The following is a 22,897-nucleotide window of genomic DNA, read 5'->3' on the forward strand; positions in this document are numbered from 1 at the left end:
TGGTCCCCCATGCACCCACGTTGAGAGGCTTTGACTCATGAGAACTCTGTGGATTAACCCTTTGCTGGGTTCTAATCGAACAGACTCTTAGGAAGGGGTGGGAACTGCAGGAGGCGGGGCCTAGTTGGAGGAAGCGGGCCATTGGGGGCGTGTCCTGAAGGCGGTCCTCTGGTCCTGGGCCCCTCCCCCAGGCCAGCCCCCATTTCTCCACCGAGATGCTCCGAGCCAGTTGGCCGTGGCTTGAAACCTCGAAAGCCTACAAAAATCTCTCCTGTAAGTTGTTTTTCTCAGGTATTTTTTTCACAGTACCAAAAAGCTGTGGGACACAGGGCCAAAGGCGGAATGGGACTGTCCTAGGGCTCTGCTTCAGGGACCATGGCCTCATGCAGGGGGTCGGGCCATTGATGGAGGCTCAGCAACTTAGGGAGGTCCTGCCTCAAAATTGAAAATATACTGGAGACAGGGCCTGGCCCCGCCCGGTATTCAACATTCAAGGGACTAAAAGAAATGACACCTGGCCAGGTGTGGTGGCGCTGGCCTGTAATCCCAGCGGCTCGGGAGCCTGAGGCAGGAGGATCTTGACCTCAAAGCCAGCCTCAGCCACTTAGCCAGGCCCTGAGCACCTTAGTGAGACCCTGTCTCAAAAACCAGGTGGGGGCTGGGAATGTGGCTCGGCGGTTAGGGGCTCCTGGGTTCAATCCCTTTATATCCCCAATACAAAGAAATGACACTTAATACAACTTGTGATCCTTGGGTGGATTCCCTTTCAGGACAGGCATGGGCATAGGGGTGTTTTGGGGATCAACCATGGAGGTGTGAGCATGGTGGGGTTGAGCTGGTGTTGGGCGCTGCGAAGTCTCCTAGGCATGATGAAGGCGTGTCAGTCATGCTGGGGACTCTCCTGTCCTTTAAAGGCAGGGGATGAGGTGTCTTGAACTCACCTTTAGAGGTGACTCTAAACAAATACATACCAAATGTAAAAGGTGTGGGGTGCAGGCAGAGTCAGCCCTCAGCACAGTGCCGCCCGCTGAGCTATTTGATCAGCTCTTCTTAATCAAAAGCCAAAAAGACTAGCCAGGGACTAGGATCAGGAAGTCCCTCTGTTAATCTGACCACATTTCACCTAGTATTTCGCACCCACAAACTGCCCCGTGGAAACAATGATGAGGTGCACATCCCACCTTGGGCCACATCCGTCAACACCCAGAAAGCCACTGTCCATCTGTGTTCACTGTCCTCCTACGAGGGGGACCAGGTGGCTCTCCAGGGACTAGTGGAGCTTATCCTGGCATCTCTGGGTTACAGTTAAAGAAAGACTCACTGAGCATCAGTATCAGAAGAGAACCACTTTCTCTCTCTAGACCAAGAGATGTGGCAAAGGCGGCCACAGAGAGGGAGTGGCCTCTGGTCATGCTGCTCAAAAGTCACGCAGACCTCTGACCTTCCCAGCTCTGCTGCTCATTTGCTGTGCAGCCTTGGGCAACTCACTTAGCCTCAATTTCCTCAAAGGATTAATCTCTACCACACTGAGATGCTGTGAGGATTAGATCTTTGAAATAGCAACACTATCTCCCATTCCTCAGCAGTGCCCACACCTCCCTGTTCACCTTGACGTTCTCTTAGCACTTGTCACCATCTCAGAATAGTCCTTTACTCTTTCATTTTATAAATTTCCATTTCCGTTTACTGAGATACATGCCTTCTGTGAGTAAGGATTCACTCTTGGCCACCGCTCCATCCCAAATGGCTAGATCAGCGCTTGGCATACAGCTGGTGCTCGGCAAATATTTGTTGAATATGTAATCCCCGTCAAGCTCTTTTGTTGGGCACACAATGACCCTGGGTGAGGTAGCGCTGACATTGGGGGGGGTGTGTGGGGGTGTGTGTGAGGTGTGGGGGAGGGGGGGTGTGGGGTGGTATGGGGGAGGGGTGTGGGGGAGGGGGGATGGAATCCTATTGAGTCGTGGAAAAGCCAGGACGGGTGCAGGGTGACTTCTCCCCATTGCTCAGGTGGAGGAGCAGAGGCCTCAGCGGCCCTGAGCTGCGCAGCCACCGCATCGTGGAACTGGCACTGGATTCTGCACTCCGCCCTGCCTTGGGATGAGCTTACCCAAGACATTTACTGGGACAGTGGCCTTGGAGCGGGCAGAGGCCCTTCTGGGGGTCACAGACGCCGGCGGGCAGTGCTGGGAGGGACGGGGGCTGCAGAGCGGGCCAGATGTGGGCTGGCTGTGCTCATGTGGTGTCACTCGGTCTCGGTACTTGGACACTCAGAGCCGCTCACGTGGGCTTCCGGTGGCGGAGATAAGGGGCAGGGAACAAGATAAGCTTCCAGTGCGGAGGCTGGGAGGTCACCGCCGTGGCTGTCGTGTCCCGGGACTGTCAGGCTCCCACCCCGAAGGACGTCAGAGCCCTGAAATAAACTCCCTGCAGCCGCGTCCTAGGGCCCAGGGCACCCTCGACGTCACTCCTGGGGGTCCCAGCCACACGGCCCCTCTGCGGCCCTCCCCGGCAGTCCCCCGCATCTCATGAGGAAGCAGCTCCGGGACCCCTCATGGCCCCACCCTGCGGGGGCCCTCTGTGTCCGCCTCTCAGCCTGTCCCCTCCTTGTCTGTCAGGTGGCCTGGGGCAGGAAGTCAGCAGATGCCCCACAGTCAGCCGCCTCCCAGTCATCAGAACACTTGTCCCCATGTGTCCCCGCTCAGTTCAGATCAGCCACAGGCCCCTCAGGGCCTTGCAGCACAAAAATAGCCCGTGTCCCCTTTGTGGCCAGGCATGGCCATTCTGTGACAGCAGAGACATCCCTGAGTTCACCCACCATGTGGGCACACACGCGCCCTCCCAGGCCATCGTCACCTCCCTCCCCCACGCGGCTCTCAGTGGGACACAAACCCTTCCTGAGCCTGGCTGGGCAAAGGACCCCCCATGGTTGGTCGCTCAGAACCCCTCCCTCGAGTCAGCCAGCGGGGGCGGCCCTGGGCCAGCACCCTCCTCCTCCACAGTGCCCTGGGGGACCCTGGGACCCACACCCTTAGCCGTCAGAGAGCTTGTGGCCAGGGACAGTCCACTGTCCCCCAACTCCAGCGCCTCTCCCCACGCTGCTCACCACAGGGCCCACACCAGGTCTGCAGCCCAACACGGGCGCCTGCCTGTCCCACGCCCAGGGACCTCCAGGAGCCAGCTCCCCACAGCGGGGCTCACTGTGGACTGTCCACCAGGAAGTGGGGACACCCCACACAGGGAGGGCCAGGGCAGCTGCAGAGGATAACACGGCACCCGCAGGGCCCTAGGCTCCCCATTGCCACCGGCCTGGCACAGAGGGGGCCTGAGCCTGGGGTGCTGCCCACGCCACCAACTCAGTGACGATAGTCCTGACAGTCACCGAGCCCAGAGTGCCCAAGCTGGGCCAGAGAGCACCTGGGGCCTTCTCCAGCCTACTGACCCTCAGGAAGGGACAGAGCCGGCCGCCTGCCCAGGACCACCAGCCATTAGGGGTAGGTGACCCTCCAGCCTCCCGCCCCGTGCCCTACGTCACACCGTGACCTTGGCCCCTCGCCATGAAGACAGACAGACGGGGGCTGCGCCTCCTGCCCGCCCTCACCCCCCAAAGGAAAGAAGCCTCGCACCACGCGGTGGCCCCACCTTCAAAGGCTCCCCGCTGCAGCCCGGTGCTCCTGGACTTGGTGACACGGCCCTGCCGCCCTGCAGAGCCCACGCCTGGGGACTGTTAACCGTCTTGTCTCTTGCTTAATCGCTCCTTCCGCTCCCCAGCCAGCCAATCTCCTGTGGTCACCTGTGGAACTTCCTGCTGAAGCGACCCCTGACTGCCCCTTCAAAGTCTTTTTTTGGCTTTTTAGTAACGGGGAACACTTGAACTCAGGGGCACTCGACCACGGAGCCACATCCTCAGCCTGTTTTTGTATTTTATTCAGGGACAGGCTCTCACTAAGTTGCTTAGGGCCTCGCCATTGCTGAGGCTGATCTCAAACTCACGATCCTCCTGCCTCAGCCTCCCGAGCCGCTGGGATTACAGGCATGCGCCCCTGCACCCAACCCTTTTTTTTTTTTTTTTATTTTGAGGCAGGGTCTTGCTAATTTGCTAAGGCTTGCCCTTGAACTTTCAATCCTCCTGCCTCAGCTTCCTGAATAGTTGGAATTAGAGGCATGTGCCACCATGCCTGACTAAATATAATCTCTTAGATGGGCCCCTTCTTGCCTAATACTGGATTTTCTGTTTGTTCTTGTTTTGGGGGGTGCTTTACCACTGAACTCTAGCCCCAGCCCTTTTTATTTATTTATTTTTATATCTGAGACAGGGCCTCACTAAGTTGCAGAGGCTGGCCTCAAACTTGCCATCCTCCTACCCTAGCCTCCCAGTCATTGGGATCACAGGCGTGCACCACTGAGACCGGCTCAGTTAGAACTTACTGAGCGCTACTCTGTGCTGGACACTGTGCTGAGCATGGAGGCTACCAAGGTGGGAGAAAAACCTCGATAACATTAAGTTCAATAGTGACAAGGACTGTGAAGAGAAGTAGAGTGAGGGAAGGGGCGGAGTGGTGGTGGGAGGTGCTTTTAAACGGGTAGTCCGGGCACGGTGTCTGAGGCTCTCAGAATGACCTAGCACTGGACATACTGTACAGCCTCTAACAGGAGTCGGCTGTCCCGACCCCAAGGTGATAGGATTATTTACCCCTATACCAAGAAGGTTGCCAGAGCACCAATCAGCCTATTCTCAAGTTCTTATGCGTTCTCAGCTCCATGTGCGAAACATGTCTGTGACAGCTGAAGTTACTCTCCTTGACAAGGAGGAGAAAATTGTTGAGAGTGTTGGAGGCACAAGCAGAGTCAGAAAGCTAAATTGAGAAACAAAATGAAGCTTCTTGACTGAGGAGGCAATGTTGGAATCAAACATGAGAGGAAGGAGATCCGGAAAAAGTGTTCAGGGAAAGAAAACCCGTGAGTGCAAAGGCCCTGAGGCAGGAGCATGCTTTGTGCACCTGGAACAGGGTGACAGCATGACTGAAGGAAGAAGGGACAAGATCGGAATTAACAGGCGTGACCTACAGACCATGTGAACACCTGGGTTTTTATTGTGAGATGGAAGCCATTTGGAATGTGACATGATCCAACTTGGGTTTTTTTTTTTTTTTTTTTTTTGGTACCAGGGATGGAACCCAGGGGTGCTCGACCACTGGGCCACATCTTTCCATTTTTTAAAATTTTGAGACAGGGTCTCACTAAGTTGCTTAAGGCCTTGCTAAATTGCTGAGGCTGGCCTCAAACTTGCATTCCTCCTGCCTCAGCCTCCTGAGCTGCTGAGATCACAGGCGTGCAACATCACACCCAGCTTCTTCTTCTTCTTTTTTTTTTTTTTTTTTTTAAGATGATAAGGAAGAGTTTATTCAAAGAGGGCTCTGGTAATGGGTGAGGGACGACCGTTACCATGGGGTCTTGCCGTGGGGGAGAGATTGGATTCAGCTCTCCCAACTTAGAGTTTAAAAGGATCCCTCTTTCTTTCTAATAATAGACCATAGACAAAGGCAGAAGCAGGGAGGCCAGTGAGGAGGTGAGTCCACTCATGCAGACGAGAGGTGATGGCTTGGACAGGAGGTCAGTGGTGGAGGAGGTTGACCCTGGGTGTATTTTGAAAGCCGGGCCAGCAGGGTTTGCTGAGGCATTGGGACAAACGCAACCAACCCTCCTGCTCTCTGAGCGCCGGGGGGAGCTGGGTTCTTCAGGCCCAGCCTCCAGGATCTCATCCCCTGCTCAGCTCAGCCACCCTTGCCAATCCTTGGCATCTGTCCCGGGGTGACAGCCTGGGCAGGCTGAGCCGACGGCTGGACAGACCAAGTGCTGGGAAACAACGTCAGGTCCAGGAGCTTTTGGAGTCGGTGGAGCCAATTTTAAAATCCAGAGTGGCTGGACTTCAACGCACCGAGCTCGGAAACTAGGTTTTACAACATAGAACGTGAACCAGGGTCAGAGGCGGGAGGCCATTCCACAGTCAGGAAGGTCCTTCACGGTCAGCCCCCTACCTACAGCTGCTTCAATTCACGTCACAGTTTGGCAAACCCCAAAGCACGGCATCTCTGTTTGGGGGTTCAGTGGTGACAGCTGGGGTAAAGCTAGGGAACCCTGAGATTCCAGCCTCCAACGTCTCTCTGGCAGGAGCTCAGGCAGGTGGAAGGGTCACGGGAGACCTGGGCTAGACAGCTGGATTCGGAGCTGTATGGGTGAGGCACTTTCCGGAAAATTGAGAAAATCTGAGTTACATCAAAGACTGAGGAGTGGCACGGAAGGGCACTGGTCCCCACCAGCCTCCTCCTAGAATCGTGGTCTAGCACTTCTCCTTTCTGCAGTGACCTGCAAACCCCACCGTGGGGCTCCTGGCTCCTCACCACTTCCTAGGGGTGTGACCTCAGGCCAGTGACTTTATCTTGTTGCCTCAGTTTCTTCATCTGTAAAATGGGGGTGGTGACCGTGCCCATGTTGGAGGTTTGTGATGAAGATCAAACGACAGGCACCACGTGAAGCATTTGGAACGGTGTCGGGCGGATGGTGATCCACGTTAGCTGGGGTTATTTGTGAAATTGTTGAGAGGAGACTGAGTGAGATTCTTCAATGGCTCCCTGCTACCAACCTGCACACGGCCTGTTCATAAATTAAGACTGATTGTCGAGTGGTGAGGGGCAACGACCTGTGCCCTGGGCCTGGGAGCTAGGATGGGGCTGGATTTGGAAGACCAGTGCTCAGCTCAAGAAGGAAATTCAAGCAACGGTGAATCATTCCTTCATTCAACAAATATTTATTAAACACGGTGTGGTGCCCACCATGCACCAGGTGCTGGGGTACTGCAGAGAACACAATGGGCCAAGACCAGCTTTCAGGAAGCTCACAGTCCTGTGGGGTAGGTGGCAGGGGGTAAGCCACAGTGACTTTGTGCCCCTACGTTCACCCCAGCACTGGGTGGGCCGACGGTTAGTAACAGAAGCCACGGCTGGAGCCTCACCCCGCATCCTCCAGGACCAGGTCTGTGTTCGCCTGGGGCGTTGGTGGGGCTGGGGCTGGAGCTCAGTTGTAGAGCAGTCGCTTGGCGTGGATGATGCCCTGGCTTCTATTCCCAGCACCAAAAAATAAATTAAAATTCAAAAAAAGAAACTCATCAATCATGACAAATGCATTCTTTTCAATCTGTATCAGGAAAGAAAATCAAAAATGTCCACATTCACATGTTTTACCAAAATCTAGAGATCCATCACCTTAGTGAAGTGATTAAATGAATCGGGACATTGTCTGTAGTGAAGGGCAACTTATATCTTGTGCCTCCAACTGCTTTTTCATTTGGATTTTGGAGGTTGTACAGTAAACGCCCTCTGCCCATTTAGTGGAAGACCTGGCTAGCGGCCACATTTGGGTGGAATCCAGAGCAGGAGAGGGCTCCGTGATGGGTGAGGCTGTGGCAGAAGCCCTTGGGTCACACAGCCCAGCACATCCCCTGGTCCTGAGCATAGCCACGGAGGAGACCTAGAAGTCAGGAAAGCCCCAGGGCGGGACCGTCTCAGCCCAGGCTTCTGGTGCAAGGCCCTGGGAACCATCAGCCTCTCAAGGGTAGCTCTTGGCCGAGCTGCAGAACCAGAGCAAATAAAAGACTATTGTTTTAAGCCACTAAGTCTTGGGGTGGTTGATTATATAGAGATGATCAGAGCGTGCATGATACAGTACTTGGTTCTTTTTAATATTGTATAATAATTCACTATATAAATATACCAAAATTTACAGGTCTGTTCTTTGTCATGGACCCTTCAGTTATTTCTAGTTTGGTCTATTACAAATAATGCTGCTAGGAACAGTTTGGACGTCTTTAGTGGAAATGTGTGCTCCTAGAGAACAGACCTAGGAAGAGACCCTAAGAGTGTTTTTTGTTGTTGTTTTTGCAGTACCCCATTCGAGCCAAGTGCTCTACCACAGAGCTACACCCCAAGCCTATTTCAACTACTTTGGAAAACTAAAAACCCAGCACAAGAAAAAATTGTATACTTCCACCAGCAAATTATGCTTTCCAGTTTCTCCAAACATTTGACAACACTCAACATTGCGAGACCTTTTAGTTTGACACTTTCTTGCAAGTACATAGTGGTATCCAATTGTGTGTGTGTGTGTGTGTGTGTGTGTTTTGTATCCAGGATTGAATCCAGGGACACATAACCACTGAGCCACATCCTTAGCCTTTTTTTATATTTTGTTTAGAAACAGGGTCTCACTGAGTTACTTAGGGCCTTGCTAAGTTCCTATTTTTTTTGTTGTTGTTGTTTGTTTTTTATTTATTTATTTTTTGGTAGAGATGAAACCCAGGGTGCTTAATCACTGAGCCTCCACAGCCTTGCTTTGTATTTTTTTATTTAGAGAAAGGGTCTCACTGTGTTGCTTAGCGCCCCCACCCCCAGGCTGCCTTTGAACTCACAATCTTCCTGTCTCAGCCTCCTGGGTGCTGGATAACAGGCCTGTGCAACCAGCTATTATTGTGCTTTTAATTTGCATTTCCTCAATAAGTAACGTTAAGCTACAAAATACACTTTGCAAAGACCAGAATATTGACAGTGGTGATATCTGCAGAGGTGTGATGATGATTTTGGTTTTATTATTTTTTTGCTATAAGGTCTGTTTGCTAAAATTTCCAAATTCTAAAAATTTAAGTATTTAATTAAAAAACTGTTAGAATGCTTCGGATTGAACCTAGGGCTTCCCCCCTGCTAAGCATACATTCTACCACTGAGCTATGCCCCCAGCCCTTAAAAATTATTTAATCATGAAAACCATCCCAGAGCCCTCCACCTGTGTGTTCTTATAAATGACAAGATGTAATGACAACAGCAATATTACAAGTAAAGTCATTCATTAATGTTTATTGAGCACCTGCTGTATATCCAGCACCGAGGGAGGGGCTATGAAGGACACAGAGTGGTACAGGGCAGGATCCCTGTCCTTGGGAGGGTTACAGTCTAGGTAGAGACAGGGAACCAGAACAGTTGGGGGCCGGAGAGAAACAGTCCAGGCCAGGATGTAACAGGAACTGGAGGGTGTTCAGGGTCAGACCCACTAAGTGCTTCAGTGCCTCCAGGGGCTCCATGCTCCGTGCTGGGAAAGATGACCACCCCCAACTCCATCTCCTATTAGTCTACTTAGCGCACCTTTCCTCAGCCTCTACGCCTGCCATCTTGGCCATCTCCTTGTTCAGCTGCTCCTCGAAGTACAATGAAAGTTGGAAGGATGGAGCAGGCAAGGAAGGTCACTGGATGAGTTCCAGGGGCTGGGGTCTGTCCCCCCACCACACACCCTAATATGGAGTGGCCCCCACTCACGGAGGCCTGCCTGACCCCCATCCCCAGAGCTACGTAAGAAGGCCGTTGTTGCTTGAGCTGCCTGAGGTAGGACTCGGGAGTCCACTTCCTGTGTGTCCTTTTTCCTTCCAGTCCATGAAGTTGGGGGGGAGGGGGCAGGTACCCAGAGCCAAAGGACATGGGGGAGGGGAGAGCAGCAGAGGGGCCTTGAGAGTCAGTCGAGGCCCCCCAAAAAGTAGAGGGGGAGCCACCAGGAGAGAAGCCCAAACACTGAGGCGTGCTCCCAGGGGACGGCCAAGGGGGCCATCAGTGGAGGTGGGGAGCTGCTACAGGGCCCACCTTCCCTGACCACAGGACAGAGGTGGGTATCCAGGGCCAGGAGGCACGAAGTGCCCAGCCCTAGTTTAGGCTGTGCCCACTTCACAGTCAACCTGCCCAATCTTAAAGGAGGTGAAGGGACTCCAAAGATTTATTTTTTTTTTATGATGACCCCACTTGGCTGGGCCCCCTTCAAAGTGCTATCTATTTACTTCTCAAATGGGAAGGAATTCAGGTGGAGAACCCAAGAAAGGGGCGGAATCACAGAATACTCACGAGACATGAGCAGAGGAGGAGGTGGCTGGCATGGAGCCAGACCCCCCCTGACCTCCACGAGAGGACACAAAGAGGATAGGATGACAGGTTTTAAATAATATTTCATATAATAAAAGTATGCCCAGCACTCTGAGGAGCCTATCATTCTACTGCCTAATTTTTCTTTAAATAAATTCTACCGCCAGAGGCTAGGGGGGAGAGAGGGCAGGCTGGGTATGTACATGAGGAGGAGTTTAAATTAAAACACAAATAATAATTAAGACGCACAAACTGAAGGACGAAGGCAGAAGATAGGGAGAGGCCTGGGGGCCCCCCCCCGCTGTGTCCAGGAGTGCGAAGGCTCCAGGGGTGGATCAGGGCCTCCTCTTGCAGAAGATCAGCCGGCGCTTGGAGTGGTAGAAATCTGTGGGGAGAGAACAGACATCAACCAGGCTGGGAGGAAGAGGGCCCTGAGCTACCTGTGAGGACAGACGGAGGAAGGAATGGGGCGCCCCTCCCGAGGCCAAAGGGACGCACTGCTAAGGATGGGGAAGAACTTGGAGAACTTCCGCTGTTTCCCAGGGGGTAATCCTGGTACCCCATGGGCTTTCCAGATGTGACAGCAAGGACTCCAGCACCCATCTATCTGCTCTCAGGCACGTTGCCCAGCACAGAGCCACTACCCCTGTGGTTCCGTGAATTGACGAAAATCCAAATCAAATGAAAAGCTCAGCCCCTCAGTCACACCAGCCACATGTCAAGGGCTTAATGGCCAACACGTGGCCACTATGAGGGCTACTGCACTGGGCTATTCTGTCACTGCAGAGAGTCGACTAAACAGCACTGATCTGGGGATTCCATAGGATCATCTGAGAGAAGTGCTTTGCACAGTGCCTGGCCCACATGAATGTCGTTGTCATTATTGTCATCATCATTATTTGGTACTGACCAATTGCAAATACGCCATGGGATTTCTGCCTTTATCTCTCAGCCTCGGTTTCCTCACCTGTAAAATAAGTATAACACGGCATGGTGCCCTAAGGATAGAATGAAGGCTTTGGTCTAGGACCCCATGTAACAAGGGTTCAAATGTCAGCACCACCCATTCATTATCTGCCAAGCACCTACTATGTGCCACTGTGCCAGGTGCTGGGGATTTGGCAACGAACCAGAGAGAGGCAGGTCCCTGTGGATATCTAATGAGGCAAATATCCTAGTGAGGCACCATGAGGAAGGAGCTGTTGATAGACAGCCAGGCAGGCAGGAAAGGGCGAGGGAACTGTGTTGGAAAAGGGAGTACAGTTTGCAAGGAGTGGACTAAAAACTAGCATTCTTCTCTCCACTGCAAATTCACTGTGGGACCTTAGACTAATCACTCTACTGCTCTGAGCCTTGTTTCCTTGCTCCAAAAAGGAGGAACAGGATTGGAGATACAACTCAGTGGAAGAGTGTTTGCCTAGTACGCACAAGGCCTTGGGTTTGATCCCCAGTTCTGAAAAGAAAGAAGCAAGAATGTTCTTTTGTTGTGGGGCAGGGCACTGGGGATTGAACCTTGGGATGCTCTACCACTGAGCTACATCCCCAGCCCTTTTTATTTATTATTTTGAGACAGGATCTTGCCGAGTTGCTGATGCTAGCCTCAAAACTTGCAGTGGTCCTGCCTCAGCCTCCCCAGGCACTGGGATTACAGGGACATACCACTGTGCCTGGCGAAGAATGTCTTATACAGGATTGCTAGAAAGACTAACTGAAATCCACCTTAGAAGCTCTTGCCTGGGATGTAATTATTTCCTAATAAATGCCACCTCATTGGTCTTGGCTACAAAGTTGCTCTGTGACCTCAAGTAGTAGCTTCCTCTCTGTGGGCCCATTTCCCTCCATCCAAGGTACAAGCTGGACCAGTCACCTCAGCCTCTTCGGATCTGAGAATCCTTCCCCACTTCTGTCCTCACCTGTCATGCTGGTCTGTCGCCGTTTTCGGCCCCCAGAGGTTCCAGGCCCAGCAGGGGACCCCTCAGGTCGCTCAGGGGAGCGAGGCACGAGGGTGCAGGACAGCGACAGGTCCACATGGTCCTCTTGAGATGACCCCTGCAGCAGGGCGGCTGAAGTGCTGGGCCGCCTGCCCAGGTCATCCGGGCCACCCCGGGACCCCGGGGTCAGGTAGAGCTTGGGCAGGCCCAGGCCCTTCACGGGCTCCCAGGCGAAGTTGCCTTCCAGGGGCGTTTCGGTGACAAAGTCGAAGTTCCACCGCTCCCGGGCCTCCTGCAGGCAGCCAGCCATGAGGGCATCGCAATCACGGCGCAGCTGCTCGCTGTCCACTGGGCCGAAGAGGCGACGACAGGCCTTGCTGCCGTGAGGGACTGGACGAGCATCCCCAGACCGCTCTGTCATGGTGCCTGTGGCTGAGACACAAGGAAGGACCAGTCACTAGGGTAGCTGGGCCCGCCCTTACCAACCAGGCGCTGCTGGGCAACCTCAGGTAGGGTCTCTCTGGTCCCTTGCAGCTGATTTCCCACCACTCCTCCCCGCAGGACACCACCCCAAGCCCACCAACAGACACTGGGGGCTGGCAGAACTCAGCAGCCCAGCTTCCCAAGGTCAAGGATGGGAGGAGCTGGCGTTGAAGGGCAAGCTGAGTCCACAGGGATCAGGGTCCTGTTTACCACCAGGAATTATCAGCTAAAATAAATCTGTCTTCGCCCTTGAGCTGTCCCATTGGTGTGAATGCCCCCAATCCGGGTGAATTGCCAGAGTCTGGTTTCCCAACCCCAGCCCTGGACAGGAGGTCGATTCCCAAATGGTCAGGTGGCAGCTCCTCCAGCTTCCTGATTCCCCCACCCAGATGCCCAAATGGGGTAACCTTGCCCCACAAATGAAAAGTACCCTGGGCTGTAGCCCTAATAGCTCTGCTGCTTACTACCTAGACCTGAAAAAGTCCCTTCATGTCTCTGGGCCTCAGTTTTCTCATGTATACATGGGGCTACATGACAGTTTAAGGAGTGTAGCTGTGGAAGCCTGCTCAGGCATTTGGCCAGGGAAGCATCTAGAAGAGAGCTGAGAGGCTGTGGCTTGGTGGATCTGCGTGAGGGATCTGGAGCCAGACTGCCTAGATTGGGATCCAGCCTCTGCTGGTTTCACCCTGGACAAGTGACTTAACGTCTCTGGGCTCATCTGTAAAATGGAGGCAGTGATGATGACTGTCTCTGTAGGCAGATGTGAGGATTAACTGAATTATGGTAAGTCACGTGCTGGGAGCAGCACCTGGTGCGTGGAAGATCTTGAAAAATGAAAGTGTTATTATTTCTCTCTGCCTGCAGTTGGGGCTGAGCCTCCTCCCCATCACTCCCCCTGGCCATCAGCTCCTTCAGGCAGCAGCTGACAGGTGCTGTAGGTTGAGGGCCTTTCCCAAGAATGTCATCAGGGGAAAGGAGGGGTGGGTGGGGCAGGGCAGGGTGATGGTTTCTCCCAGGCTGAGACACATCCTGCCAGGCTCATCAGGTGATCAGAAGTCTAGACACCTCAGGGACCCTGCCCTCCTGCCCTGCGTTGCCTGCATCCAAAGAACCTGTTTGGCAGGCACAGAAAATTAAAGGTGGCTGGTCCACCCAGCTCCTCTCCTCCCACTTCAGGAGTGGGAAAACCCATGAGGAGCCCTGGTGTCTACCTGTCCTGCTCTGGCCTGACTCCAAGGCTGAGAAGCCGTACGACCTTGGAAGGGACTGGGTTGTTTCCTAGGGACAAGTCCTGATTTGCAGGCTTGGGGTGAAAGCCCTGCTGAGTAGAGGCAGGAATCCCTGGACCCAGCCCACACCTACCCCACCCCACCTCTCTGCCTCTCATGGTGAGTGCAGCCCCTACTTCCACCTCTCAGCTGGTTGGAGAGGAGAGGCACTCAGTGACCTCAGGACACATTGAAAGGGGCAGGAGCTTGAAGAGATATGAAACTTTCCCTTAAATCACACATCTAATAAAGACCCACGTCCACCACCCTATTAAGGGGTCACACACTACATTGGACAGGGCACTCGTATAACCTCTGCCCAGCATGTTCAGGGCAGGGGATAGGATTTAAATATATTTTTATGTGCTGGGGCTGTCCTCGGATAGCAACCCTCTTTGAAAGTGGGTTTGTTAGCTTCTCTTTACAGAAGAAGTAACCAAGCCTCAAAGAAGTAACTTGTCTGAGGTCACACAACTCACAGGTGGCACAGCCAGGGTTTGAATCCAGACCCATTTGCCCTGGGTTCTAGGTTCTGTGCTCCAGGGCAGAACCTGGGGTGGGCAGCACTCTGTTTTTCTCTCCACTATTTTGATTTTTTAAAAGAGATGTCTATCGGAATCACTTAAAAACATACACAGATTGATGCACCCCTGCTTCCCCAAACCAACTGGTTCCAAATTGAAGGGGATTTATGTACTTAGGACACTTGCCCCAGATAGGCACTCTCTGGGCGCCAACCCCGGGTGGGGGTGGGGACACACGGATGGGTCTCAGTGCTGCACAGGCACAAGGAGGGTCCTAGGAGCTGAGGGTGGGGCCAGACTCCAGGCAGGGACCCTCTCCCCTTCCTCCACCCTTCCTGGATTGTTCTCATAAACCCCTCCTCCCCAAGTTTGCTCTCATGCCATTATCATGACTCCCATCTCAAAACAACCTCAAATACAAGCCCTCGTTTTACAAACAACTGAGAATGGCTTCCTATAGATTTCAGCCAGTAAATACTGGCTCCCCCGTGACGTCCCCAGTAACTACTGCTGAGTCAGTGGGTGCTCTTTTTAAGGGGCCTTTGGGAGCGATTTCCCGTGAGCGCGCAGGAGAGGCGTCGCCCCTGGCCGGCGGGATTGCTGCTCGCGCCGGGGCCGGGAGGGGGCGCCGGTCTCCAGGCAATGCAGCGCTGGTGGACGGTGCGTGGGCCAAGCCGTGGACAGCGCCAGCAAGTAGTGATGAGTCAGTTTCCTGCCAGGCGCTCCCCGCCCGCCAAAACTTCTCTTCCCCTCCCGCCGCGCGCGTCACTCCGGGGTGGGAAGGGGAGGGGAGGAGGGGCCCAGAGCCGCGAACACGTCACGCTGAGCCGTCCGGCTTCCGAAACTCCCGCCGCTGTTGGGAAACGGCGCGCTCTGGCTCGGCACGCACACGCGCGCGCACACACACACACACACACACACACACACAAACACACACACACACAAACACACACACACTCGCGCACGCACAGGCGCGGCGAAATCTGGCCCCTCCACCTTTATCTCCACGCCCAAAACTCCCGATGAGTCAGATCCCTGGAAAATAAAAATAGAGCAACGAAAACAAAAACCGCTCGAAAGTCCTCCCAGAAACGCGACGTGAAGGAACGGAAAGAGAAAGGAGGCCTCCTGAGTGTCCCAAAATGCCAAACCCAGCCCTAACATCTGGGAACACCAGGAGGGCGCAAAGTTCCCCTACAGGTTTCAGACGGGGCGTACGCGCCCAAGGAGCGACTCGCCCTCGTACTCCACTCAGCCTGGTCACCTGCCGACTGGGTTGGGGGCTAGGTCCGGGTACCCCGAGCCCCCCAGGCAGCTGACAGATGCCCTGCGCACCGTCGGGTCCTTCCGCAGCCCCATCCCGCAAAGATGCGAGCCTCTCTGTGCTTCCCTCCCTAGCGTGGGCTAGTGTCGCTCCGCAGTGCCGGCTCCACTGGCGCACCAGAGCCCAGAGTCCTGACGCAAGGACAGCGGGAGCCAGGCTTCTCCCGCAGCTGTGGGAGAGGTGGGCAGGACCCCTAGGCGTGCCCGCCTGGCAGGCTGGCGAGAGCCCAACCAGCTTCGGTCGCGTTTCCCGGTCCCCGAGGGCGCGCCACTAAGCGGGGGGACTGGACGCCCAGCCCCAGACCTCCTAGTGTCCCGGCTTCCTTGGGAACACTCTGTGCCAGCCAAATAGGTCACTGTGCTGATAGGGGACGGGGACTTCGGTGAGGCAGGGAAGAGCGATTCAGGGGTGCCAGTATTCCCCAGTCTGGGTGGGGTTCTGATCTCACAGTCCAGTCCCCAGGGTCTCTCCTTGTCACCGTGAGTCACCTCCTCTCTTGTCCTTAGGAAACATGTCCTAACACGTTCCCGAGGGCCAGGGACACAGCCCGTGCTGACCTCAGCTCCCAGCGGGGAGGCAGACACCAGGGCGTAGAAGACCTGAATCTCAGGGACCTGGACCCAGACCGTCCAGGTCCTATTGGATCGGAGAACCGTCGCGGGTCGGACTCCAGATGAACTTGTTCTACGAGAGTCCCCCTCCCCTTCTCGGCCCCCGCGGGGGACCTGGGCTTCATTTTCGCGCTTCGAGCAGCTGCTCCCGGGGGTCCGGACCCACCCACCTCCAGAAGCAAGCTCCTGGGGGCGGCCCTAACCACTTCATTCCTCGCCCCAGCTGGGCTTCAGGGGGCGGGGAGCGTGGCGGGCGACCCTGTCACTCCAGCTCCCGCTGTCCTCGCCGAGACTCAGATACAGCCTCCCTTGTCACCCGCAAGTGTACCGACGCGCGCGTGTCAAACCCTGCACGCCCAGACCCACGCCAGCCATTCACCTGCCACAGAACACCTGTGGACTCGGCGCGCGCCCGGGAACAGATGTCCCCACAGACGCTGGCGGACACGCTGGGCTCAGCTCCCAGCCGCCGGCTGGGGGCCGCTGTTCCGCGTCGAGGCTCCCTCACCTCCTCTGGGTGTCTGTGCCTTGGGAATCTGCTCCCCTGCGCCCGATCCCGGCTCTCCAAAGAACTGGCTCCGCAGCTGCTTACACCTCAGCTGGTGCCGCTCGGCGCTGCCCTTTTATAATTAACGTCCCGCCCCCGCCCGCCTCCCAGCCGTCGGGGGGCGGGACGCGCCGCTCAGCCCATCGCGCCGCAGAGACACGCCTTCCCGGCTCGAGCAGCGGAACCTGCCACCGCTCCAGCAGGCCAGCGGGTCCGGGAAACTCGCGGGCTGCCGAAGGGCGCTCCCCTCCTCCCCTTAGCCGTCGCCTGGGTCTGTGTGCTGGATACATTTCCCCCACGAAGGGAAGCACAGATCGGGCTTTTTAAAGTTGGTGAATGAGCTGGCACTCCCTCGGGAAGGGACGCATTGTTAGGGTGAGTCCCCTTTCGTGCCTGCCCACCACTGACACCCTCTGGGTAAGATGTATTCCACCCGGCAGAGAAAATCAGGAGGAATGATGTTAATAGATACAAATCCATCAGTAATAAAAATAATGTATCTTTCTTTACCATTCCCAGGGAAAGAAGGCTACTATACACCACTGTACTCACCCGGACCTCACTAGACACCTCTCCCAGAAGCACCTGAGATGCCCTGAAATCCCAACAAAGCAGATTTGAGTCCAGAATAGAATTCAATCCTCATTGTTTCACAGATGAGGAAAGAGAGGCCCAGAGAACTAGAGTATGCAAAGTCATAGCTCGTCAGGGGATTCCAAAGCTTTTCAGAAGGGGCCAACAGCCTGGTGTGCTGGCACAGTTGTGTAACCCTTGCTACTCTAGAGACTGAGGCAGGATTGCAAGTTCAAGGCCAGTCCTGGTAACCTAGCAAGACTCTCTCTCAAAATAAAAAGGGCCAGGAGATGTGGTAGATCTGTGGTAGAGCAACTTTGGGTGCAATCCCCAGCCCTGGGTTCAATCCCCAGTATCTAATAGAAAGGGGAAGGGACAATCTGGTCTCCAGGGACATGGAGAGAGCAGACATTGAACCAGTCTCAGAGCCCCTGTCTTCACCTCCCTCCTACCTCCCCGGTAAAACCAGTGTGAACGCAGTAGCTATGCTGGCTGGGAAAAGGAGACAGATCCGGGCTGTGAGTTATCTCCTGGGTACTGTTCCTCCGCACAGCCCACATAAACTTCTGGGGAAACTGAGGCTCAGATTAGTCCAATGACCTGACTCAGACCACACAGCAAATAAACCACTAAGGTCAGCCCTTTACTTCCTACCTGAGCTCTCTGCTTGTGGCCCTCTACTTCTTCAGGTCCAAAATGAGGAAAATACCCAGCACCCCTCAATTCCAGGCAGTTTACTGGGATGACATTGATAAAGGATACTTCTGGAAGGGTCCACTGATGCTTCTGACCGATACAGAAGTGAGGTGTCCATGTGCTCCCACCCACCTCCACACCCCTAAGCACCCTTGTTCCTGACCTTGGCCTTCCCTCCTTTACCTCAAACATTCCCAGTTTTGTTTTTCAAAAATAGCCAAAATGGAGTGTGAACAGAAATCTCACTAAAAAAATGTATTTGGATTTACATCAGCTACAATTACTGATGTCTCAGGCAGTTTGGTGTCTGGAAATCTCTGCCCGGACATGCCCAGTCCTCTTCCTCTAATGCAGCTGACCTCAGAGAGGACAGGCCCCCTTCTTCTCAACTGTGGGGATGGGAGTCCCAGCAGGGGTTGGAGCACTCAGTACCAGACTCTGCCCTGCAGTCAGGCCAGGACCACTCCCACCTCTGGCTGCTGTCTCCCACCTCCTCTCCACACCTAGGTCATCCAAAGGCTAGGTTGTCAGATGTACAGCAGAGGACAGACATGTCCTCCTACTGACTTGAATCTCCTTGGCTTTCAAGCATTTCAGAGAAACTTGACATTATCTATGTGACTACTTTAGGGGGGGAATTTTTAAATGAAGGATTGTCATGAATTATTGAAAGTTTTGTGGTCCTGAGCCTCACAGTGAAATAATTATTTTTTGTTGGTGATGTTGGGAAGTGAAAAAAAAAATTCATAACTTCTGGCTCACCACAACCACAATGGTATCAACAAATACTTATTAAGCACTTACTAATTGTCTCTCTTCAGTAGCTTTCAAACAGTTGTTTGTGACCATGCATTTGTATGTGTACCCAGGCAGTCTTCAAAGGAGGACTTCAGCCCTGAAGAGGGCAAGGGAGCAAAAGTCACACACAAGACAGAGACAGACAGACATACACACACACACAAGCGCACACACACACCACACAGACAAGCCCACACCTGTGCACCAGACCCCAGCCTATCCCAAGGAATCTGCAAATCACATTCTGTTCAGAGAGACTCAGGCAAAGTCTCCAGGGGTCTCTAGTGTCCCACCATGCCCCTCCTCACCTCCTGGCAGGCATTTCCAAGGATAAAGCAACCAGCAGCATTTTCCAGAGCGAGGTTTGACATGTTAGGACATGTTCCTGAGGGCCAGAGGGCCAGTCTAGACCGTAGCCTGCTGTCTGGGCATGCCAGAAAGCAGCCAGCTCAGGGGGAGGGAGCAACTTGGAGGGAGCTCAGCTAGAGGACCGGAGGGCCCAGACCAGCTCCCACCCGAGACTGGGCCCTTGTGGGGTGGGTGAGGGAAAGACAGAAGACCCAGCCTGGAGAAGGAGGATTTTGAGGAGAGCTCCCTGGTGGCTGCAGGAGCTACCCAAGCCAGGGAGGAAGTGTGGGGACGTTGGCTCCATTTCTTAGAAAAGGACTGGAGAGTCCCGAACAGGGACAGTCAGCTTTCAGAGGAATTCACCTCCACGTAGAAGTGAGACCCCAGAGAAAAGGCGGAACAGAGAAGTTATATTACTGAGCAAAAGAAGTCCTGGGGGTTTTGTTTGTTTTGTTTTGTTTTGGTACTAGGGATTGAACCCAGAGGCACTTTACCTGAGCTACATCCCTTTGTGTTTTCATTTGGAGACAGGGTCTCCTTTGCTTAGGGCCTTGTTAAGTGGCTGAAGCTGGCCTTAAATGTGCCATCCTCCTGCCTCAGCACCTCCACAGTCTGGTTGCTGGGATTATGGGCATGGAGGTGTGGATCTCCGCACCTGGCCCTGAGCTTGGGACCCCCCACTCACCCCCCACCTCCCTCTCAAAGTCACACTTATGCTCTTGTTTCCTTGACTAGACTAGCACCAATCACATGGCCCTGCCTAACCTGATGCAGGAGGGGGGCTGGGAAATGACAGAGGGCACCAGGATCAAGACCGATCATAATGTATCACAGAGAAATCTGTGATGGAATTTGTGACACACAAACACTCCTAGCCTCCCAAATTTACCAGCTGAGCTTAAAAATCTCACCGTTTGAAATTCATTCCTTTGGCATAAATTCATTAAATAAGATCATATAGGCAAAGTACGTAGCCTGGTACAGAGGAATCATGCCTATAATCCCAGCAACTCAGGAAGCAGAGTGATGAGGATCAAAAGTTCAAGGCCAGCCTCAGCAACTTACCAAGGCCCTAAGCAACTTAGCAAGACTCTGTCTCAAAATAAAAAATTAAAAAGGGCTGAGGATGTGGCTCAGTGATAAAGCACCCCTGGGTTTAATCCCCAGAACCCCCCCCAAAAAAAGAACCACTCCATGAATATCAGTTATTATTACTGGTTAGAAACACTCCTTGAAAAAGCATCCTTTGAAATTCAGTAGTCCCTTGAACATTTAGTGGGTGTCTTAGGACGTTTTCTCAGAGAACACATTGAAGTGGAGAGCCATTTGAAGGAGGTTTATTGGGGAGCGTGTTTGTAACCCACACTTGTCTGGATATAAAGGAAACAGGATTGGGCAAGGGAGGAGCTGAGGTCTCATGGGGTCTAGAGGCTCTTGAGAGGCCTCAGTCGATCCCACAAGGGATGGCTTGGGATAGCCCTACAGATTTTAGGCTCAGGTGGTAAGTTTGGGAGGCTGGAAGTGTTTGTGTGTCACAAATTCCGTAGTTGGGATGGCCCTTCAGAGTTCTCTAAAGGAAAGCAAGGGGCCAGGCCTTTACGGCCCTGCTCCAATTCATCATTTGGATTTCACTTCCCTGCAGCAAGGGGGTACATGGCCTCAGGCAAGACAGCACTCCTATCTGAAGCCAAGTCCTGAAGAAGCCAAAGGCATCCTTAGCAGCAAGCTTGGCAGCCACTGGGGAGAAGAGTGCCTGGCCACAGGGGTTGTAGGTGGCCCGGTGCAGTGTAAGCAGATCAGCTCAGGTGCAGGAGCAAAGGGTTCTCCGCACCTCTGCACACGCTGTTATTCCCACTCCACTCTGAGCTCCTGCTCACCCTGCCTGGCCTACCTTGCATGACCTCCTGGGATGAGTCTTCCACAAAGCTCCATCTGGATCCCAGAGCCTGGTGAGCAAGTCTGACCACTGCGCCTTGTTGGCCTGCTTGGTTTCTCTGCCTACTGAGGCCTCTGAGCGGGGAACTTGGGGGGGGGGGAGCCATATTTTATTCATCTTTGTACCTCAGGAGCCTGGCAGCCTTCACTGGGAGCTCTGTGAATATTTATGGAAGGGCCATTTTTAGCCTGCACTCTGGGGGGAGGCTTTAGTGCCCCTGCTTCTGTGACCTCTCTGTTATTTATCCATCCATTTACTCATTCATTCATTTAAAAACATACATAGTTAACCTTCCCTGCTCAAACCCAAAACTCATCATTAACGGTCACTGGCCCTTTCCTATGTGTTCTACCCCTACCTTGAATTTTACATGTAACGGGCTGGGGATGTGGCTCAAGCGGTAGCGCGCTCGCCTGGCATGCATGCGGCCAGGGTTCGATCCTCAGCACCACATACAAACAAAGATGTTGTGTCCATCGATAACTAAAGAATAAACATTTTTTAAAATTCCCTCTCTCTCTTTCTTTAAAAAAAAAAAGAATTTTACATGTAACTATTTAAAACAATCATTTTGTCACATGTGGTCAATTATTCCAGGTCCTCTCCTACATTTCCCAGCCCCCTCCTGCTACAGTTAGACAGAGCCATGCCAACTGGTTCTAGCCACTGAAACATGATACTAAGTGACATTTGTTCCTTTAGGGGTCAGGCCAGATGAAATTCTCCAGTCTTCCTGTTCACAGTTATGGCAAAAGCAAGGTCTCATGTCCTAATGATGCCGCCACCACACGGTGAAGCCTCCATCATTGTGGATCCCAGCAAGACGAGGGAGCAGAGTGTCCTTTAGCTTGCATGGGACAAGTATGTGAGAAAGAAGGAACCTTTGGTTGAGTGAAGTCCCTGAAATATGGAGGCTATTTGTTACTGCAAATAGCCTACCCTAAGATGTATCCATGTCATTGTGGGAGGTTGTGATTTGTGAATGTCTGTGTCACCCAGTACTATATACCTCTGGGTATTCAAACTCTTTTACACTTGCTTCCCCTTGAATATGTCCAGCTTGTGATATTTTTTTAAGTACTTGATATTGAACCCAGGGGCACACTACAATTGAGCTACACCCCCAGTCCTTTTTACTTTCACTTTTTTTCTTCCCAATTTATTTTTTTAATTGATCTATTTTAAATAAATGACAGTGGAATGCATTACAATTCATTTTATACAATTTTTCATACCTCTGGTTGTATATAAATTTACTTTTATTTTCTGAGTCAAGGTCTCTCCAATTTGCCTCACTAGCCTCAAATTTGTGATCCTCCTGTCTCAGCCTCCCAAATTACTGGGATTAGGTGTGTACTAGCACACCCAGCTAGTTTGTGACTCTTTCTACCATCAGAATGGAACCGAAGTTACCATGTATCAATTCCAGGCCTAATCCCTAAGAAGGGGATTAAGAAGGGCTAGCAATTTCCACTTTAAAAAATATTTTGAGGGGCTGGGGATGTGGCTCAAGCGGTAGCGCGCTCGCCTGGCATGCGTGCGGCCCGGGTTCGATCCTCAGCACCACATACCAACAAAGATGTTGTGTCCGCCGAGAACTAAAAAATAAATATTAAAAATTCTCTCTCACTCTATCTTTAAAAAAAAATATTTTGAATTTATTTTAGTTGTAGATGGCACAATATCTTTATTTTATTTATTTATTTTTATGTGGTGCTGATGATAGAACCTCACATGGGCCAGGCAAGCTCTCTACCACGAAACCACAACCTCAGCCCCAATATCTGCTTTTGCATGCTTAGGGACCTCAACCTCCTGTGTTAAGATGTTCAGTTCCTCTAAGACCACAGTGTTGTGAGAAGTCACATGCAGGGTAAACTTGGCTCCCAGCTAATAGCCCCAGCT

The 22,897-nt window shown here is 53.0% G+C and overlaps 2 protein-coding genes across 4 annotated transcripts in view; both read right to left on the reverse strand.

The window, feature by feature from the left end:
• The window catches only part of Rab44 (RAB44, member RAS oncogene family), a 31,782-nt gene extending 28,054 nt beyond the window's left edge, over positions 1-3,728 (reverse strand). The window contains exon 1 of the mRNA XM_021721780.3: positions 3,643-3,728. The gene's annotated coding sequence lies outside the window, so the exon portion shown is untranslated. The remainder of the gene's footprint in view (positions 1-3,642) is intronic.
• Positions 3,729-8,879: 5,151 nt separating this feature from the next.
• On the reverse strand, positions 8,880-16,729 carry Cdkn1a (cyclin dependent kinase inhibitor 1A). Of its 3 annotated transcripts, XM_040282581.2 has the most exons (4): positions 16,603-16,729; positions 11,867-12,316; positions 10,864-10,920; positions 8,880-10,338 (listed from the first exon to the last, which is right to left on the reverse strand). In XM_040282581.2, the coding sequence occupies exons 2-3, from the start codon at positions 12,303-12,305 to the stop codon at positions 10,895-10,897; spliced, it is 465 nt and encodes a 154-aa protein (XP_040138515.1). In that variant the 5' UTR covers positions 12,306-12,316; positions 16,603-16,729; the 3' UTR covers positions 8,880-10,338; positions 10,864-10,894. The 3 variants fall into 3 exon arrangements, with proteins under 3 accessions (XP_040138515.1, XP_005318811.1, XP_040138514.1); XM_005318754.5 differs by lacking the exon at positions 10,864-10,920; XM_040282580.2 differs by lacking the exon at positions 10,864-10,920 and having other exon boundaries at positions 16,474-16,612.
• Positions 16,730-22,897: the final 6,168 nt, after the last annotated feature.

The sequence above is a fragment of the Ictidomys tridecemlineatus genome, chromosome 8 (genome assembly GCF_052094955.1).
Source record: "Ictidomys tridecemlineatus isolate mIctTri1 chromosome 8, mIctTri1.hap1, whole genome shotgun sequence".
NCBI classification, from domain to species: Eukaryota; Metazoa; Chordata; class Mammalia; order Rodentia; family Sciuridae; genus Ictidomys; species Ictidomys tridecemlineatus.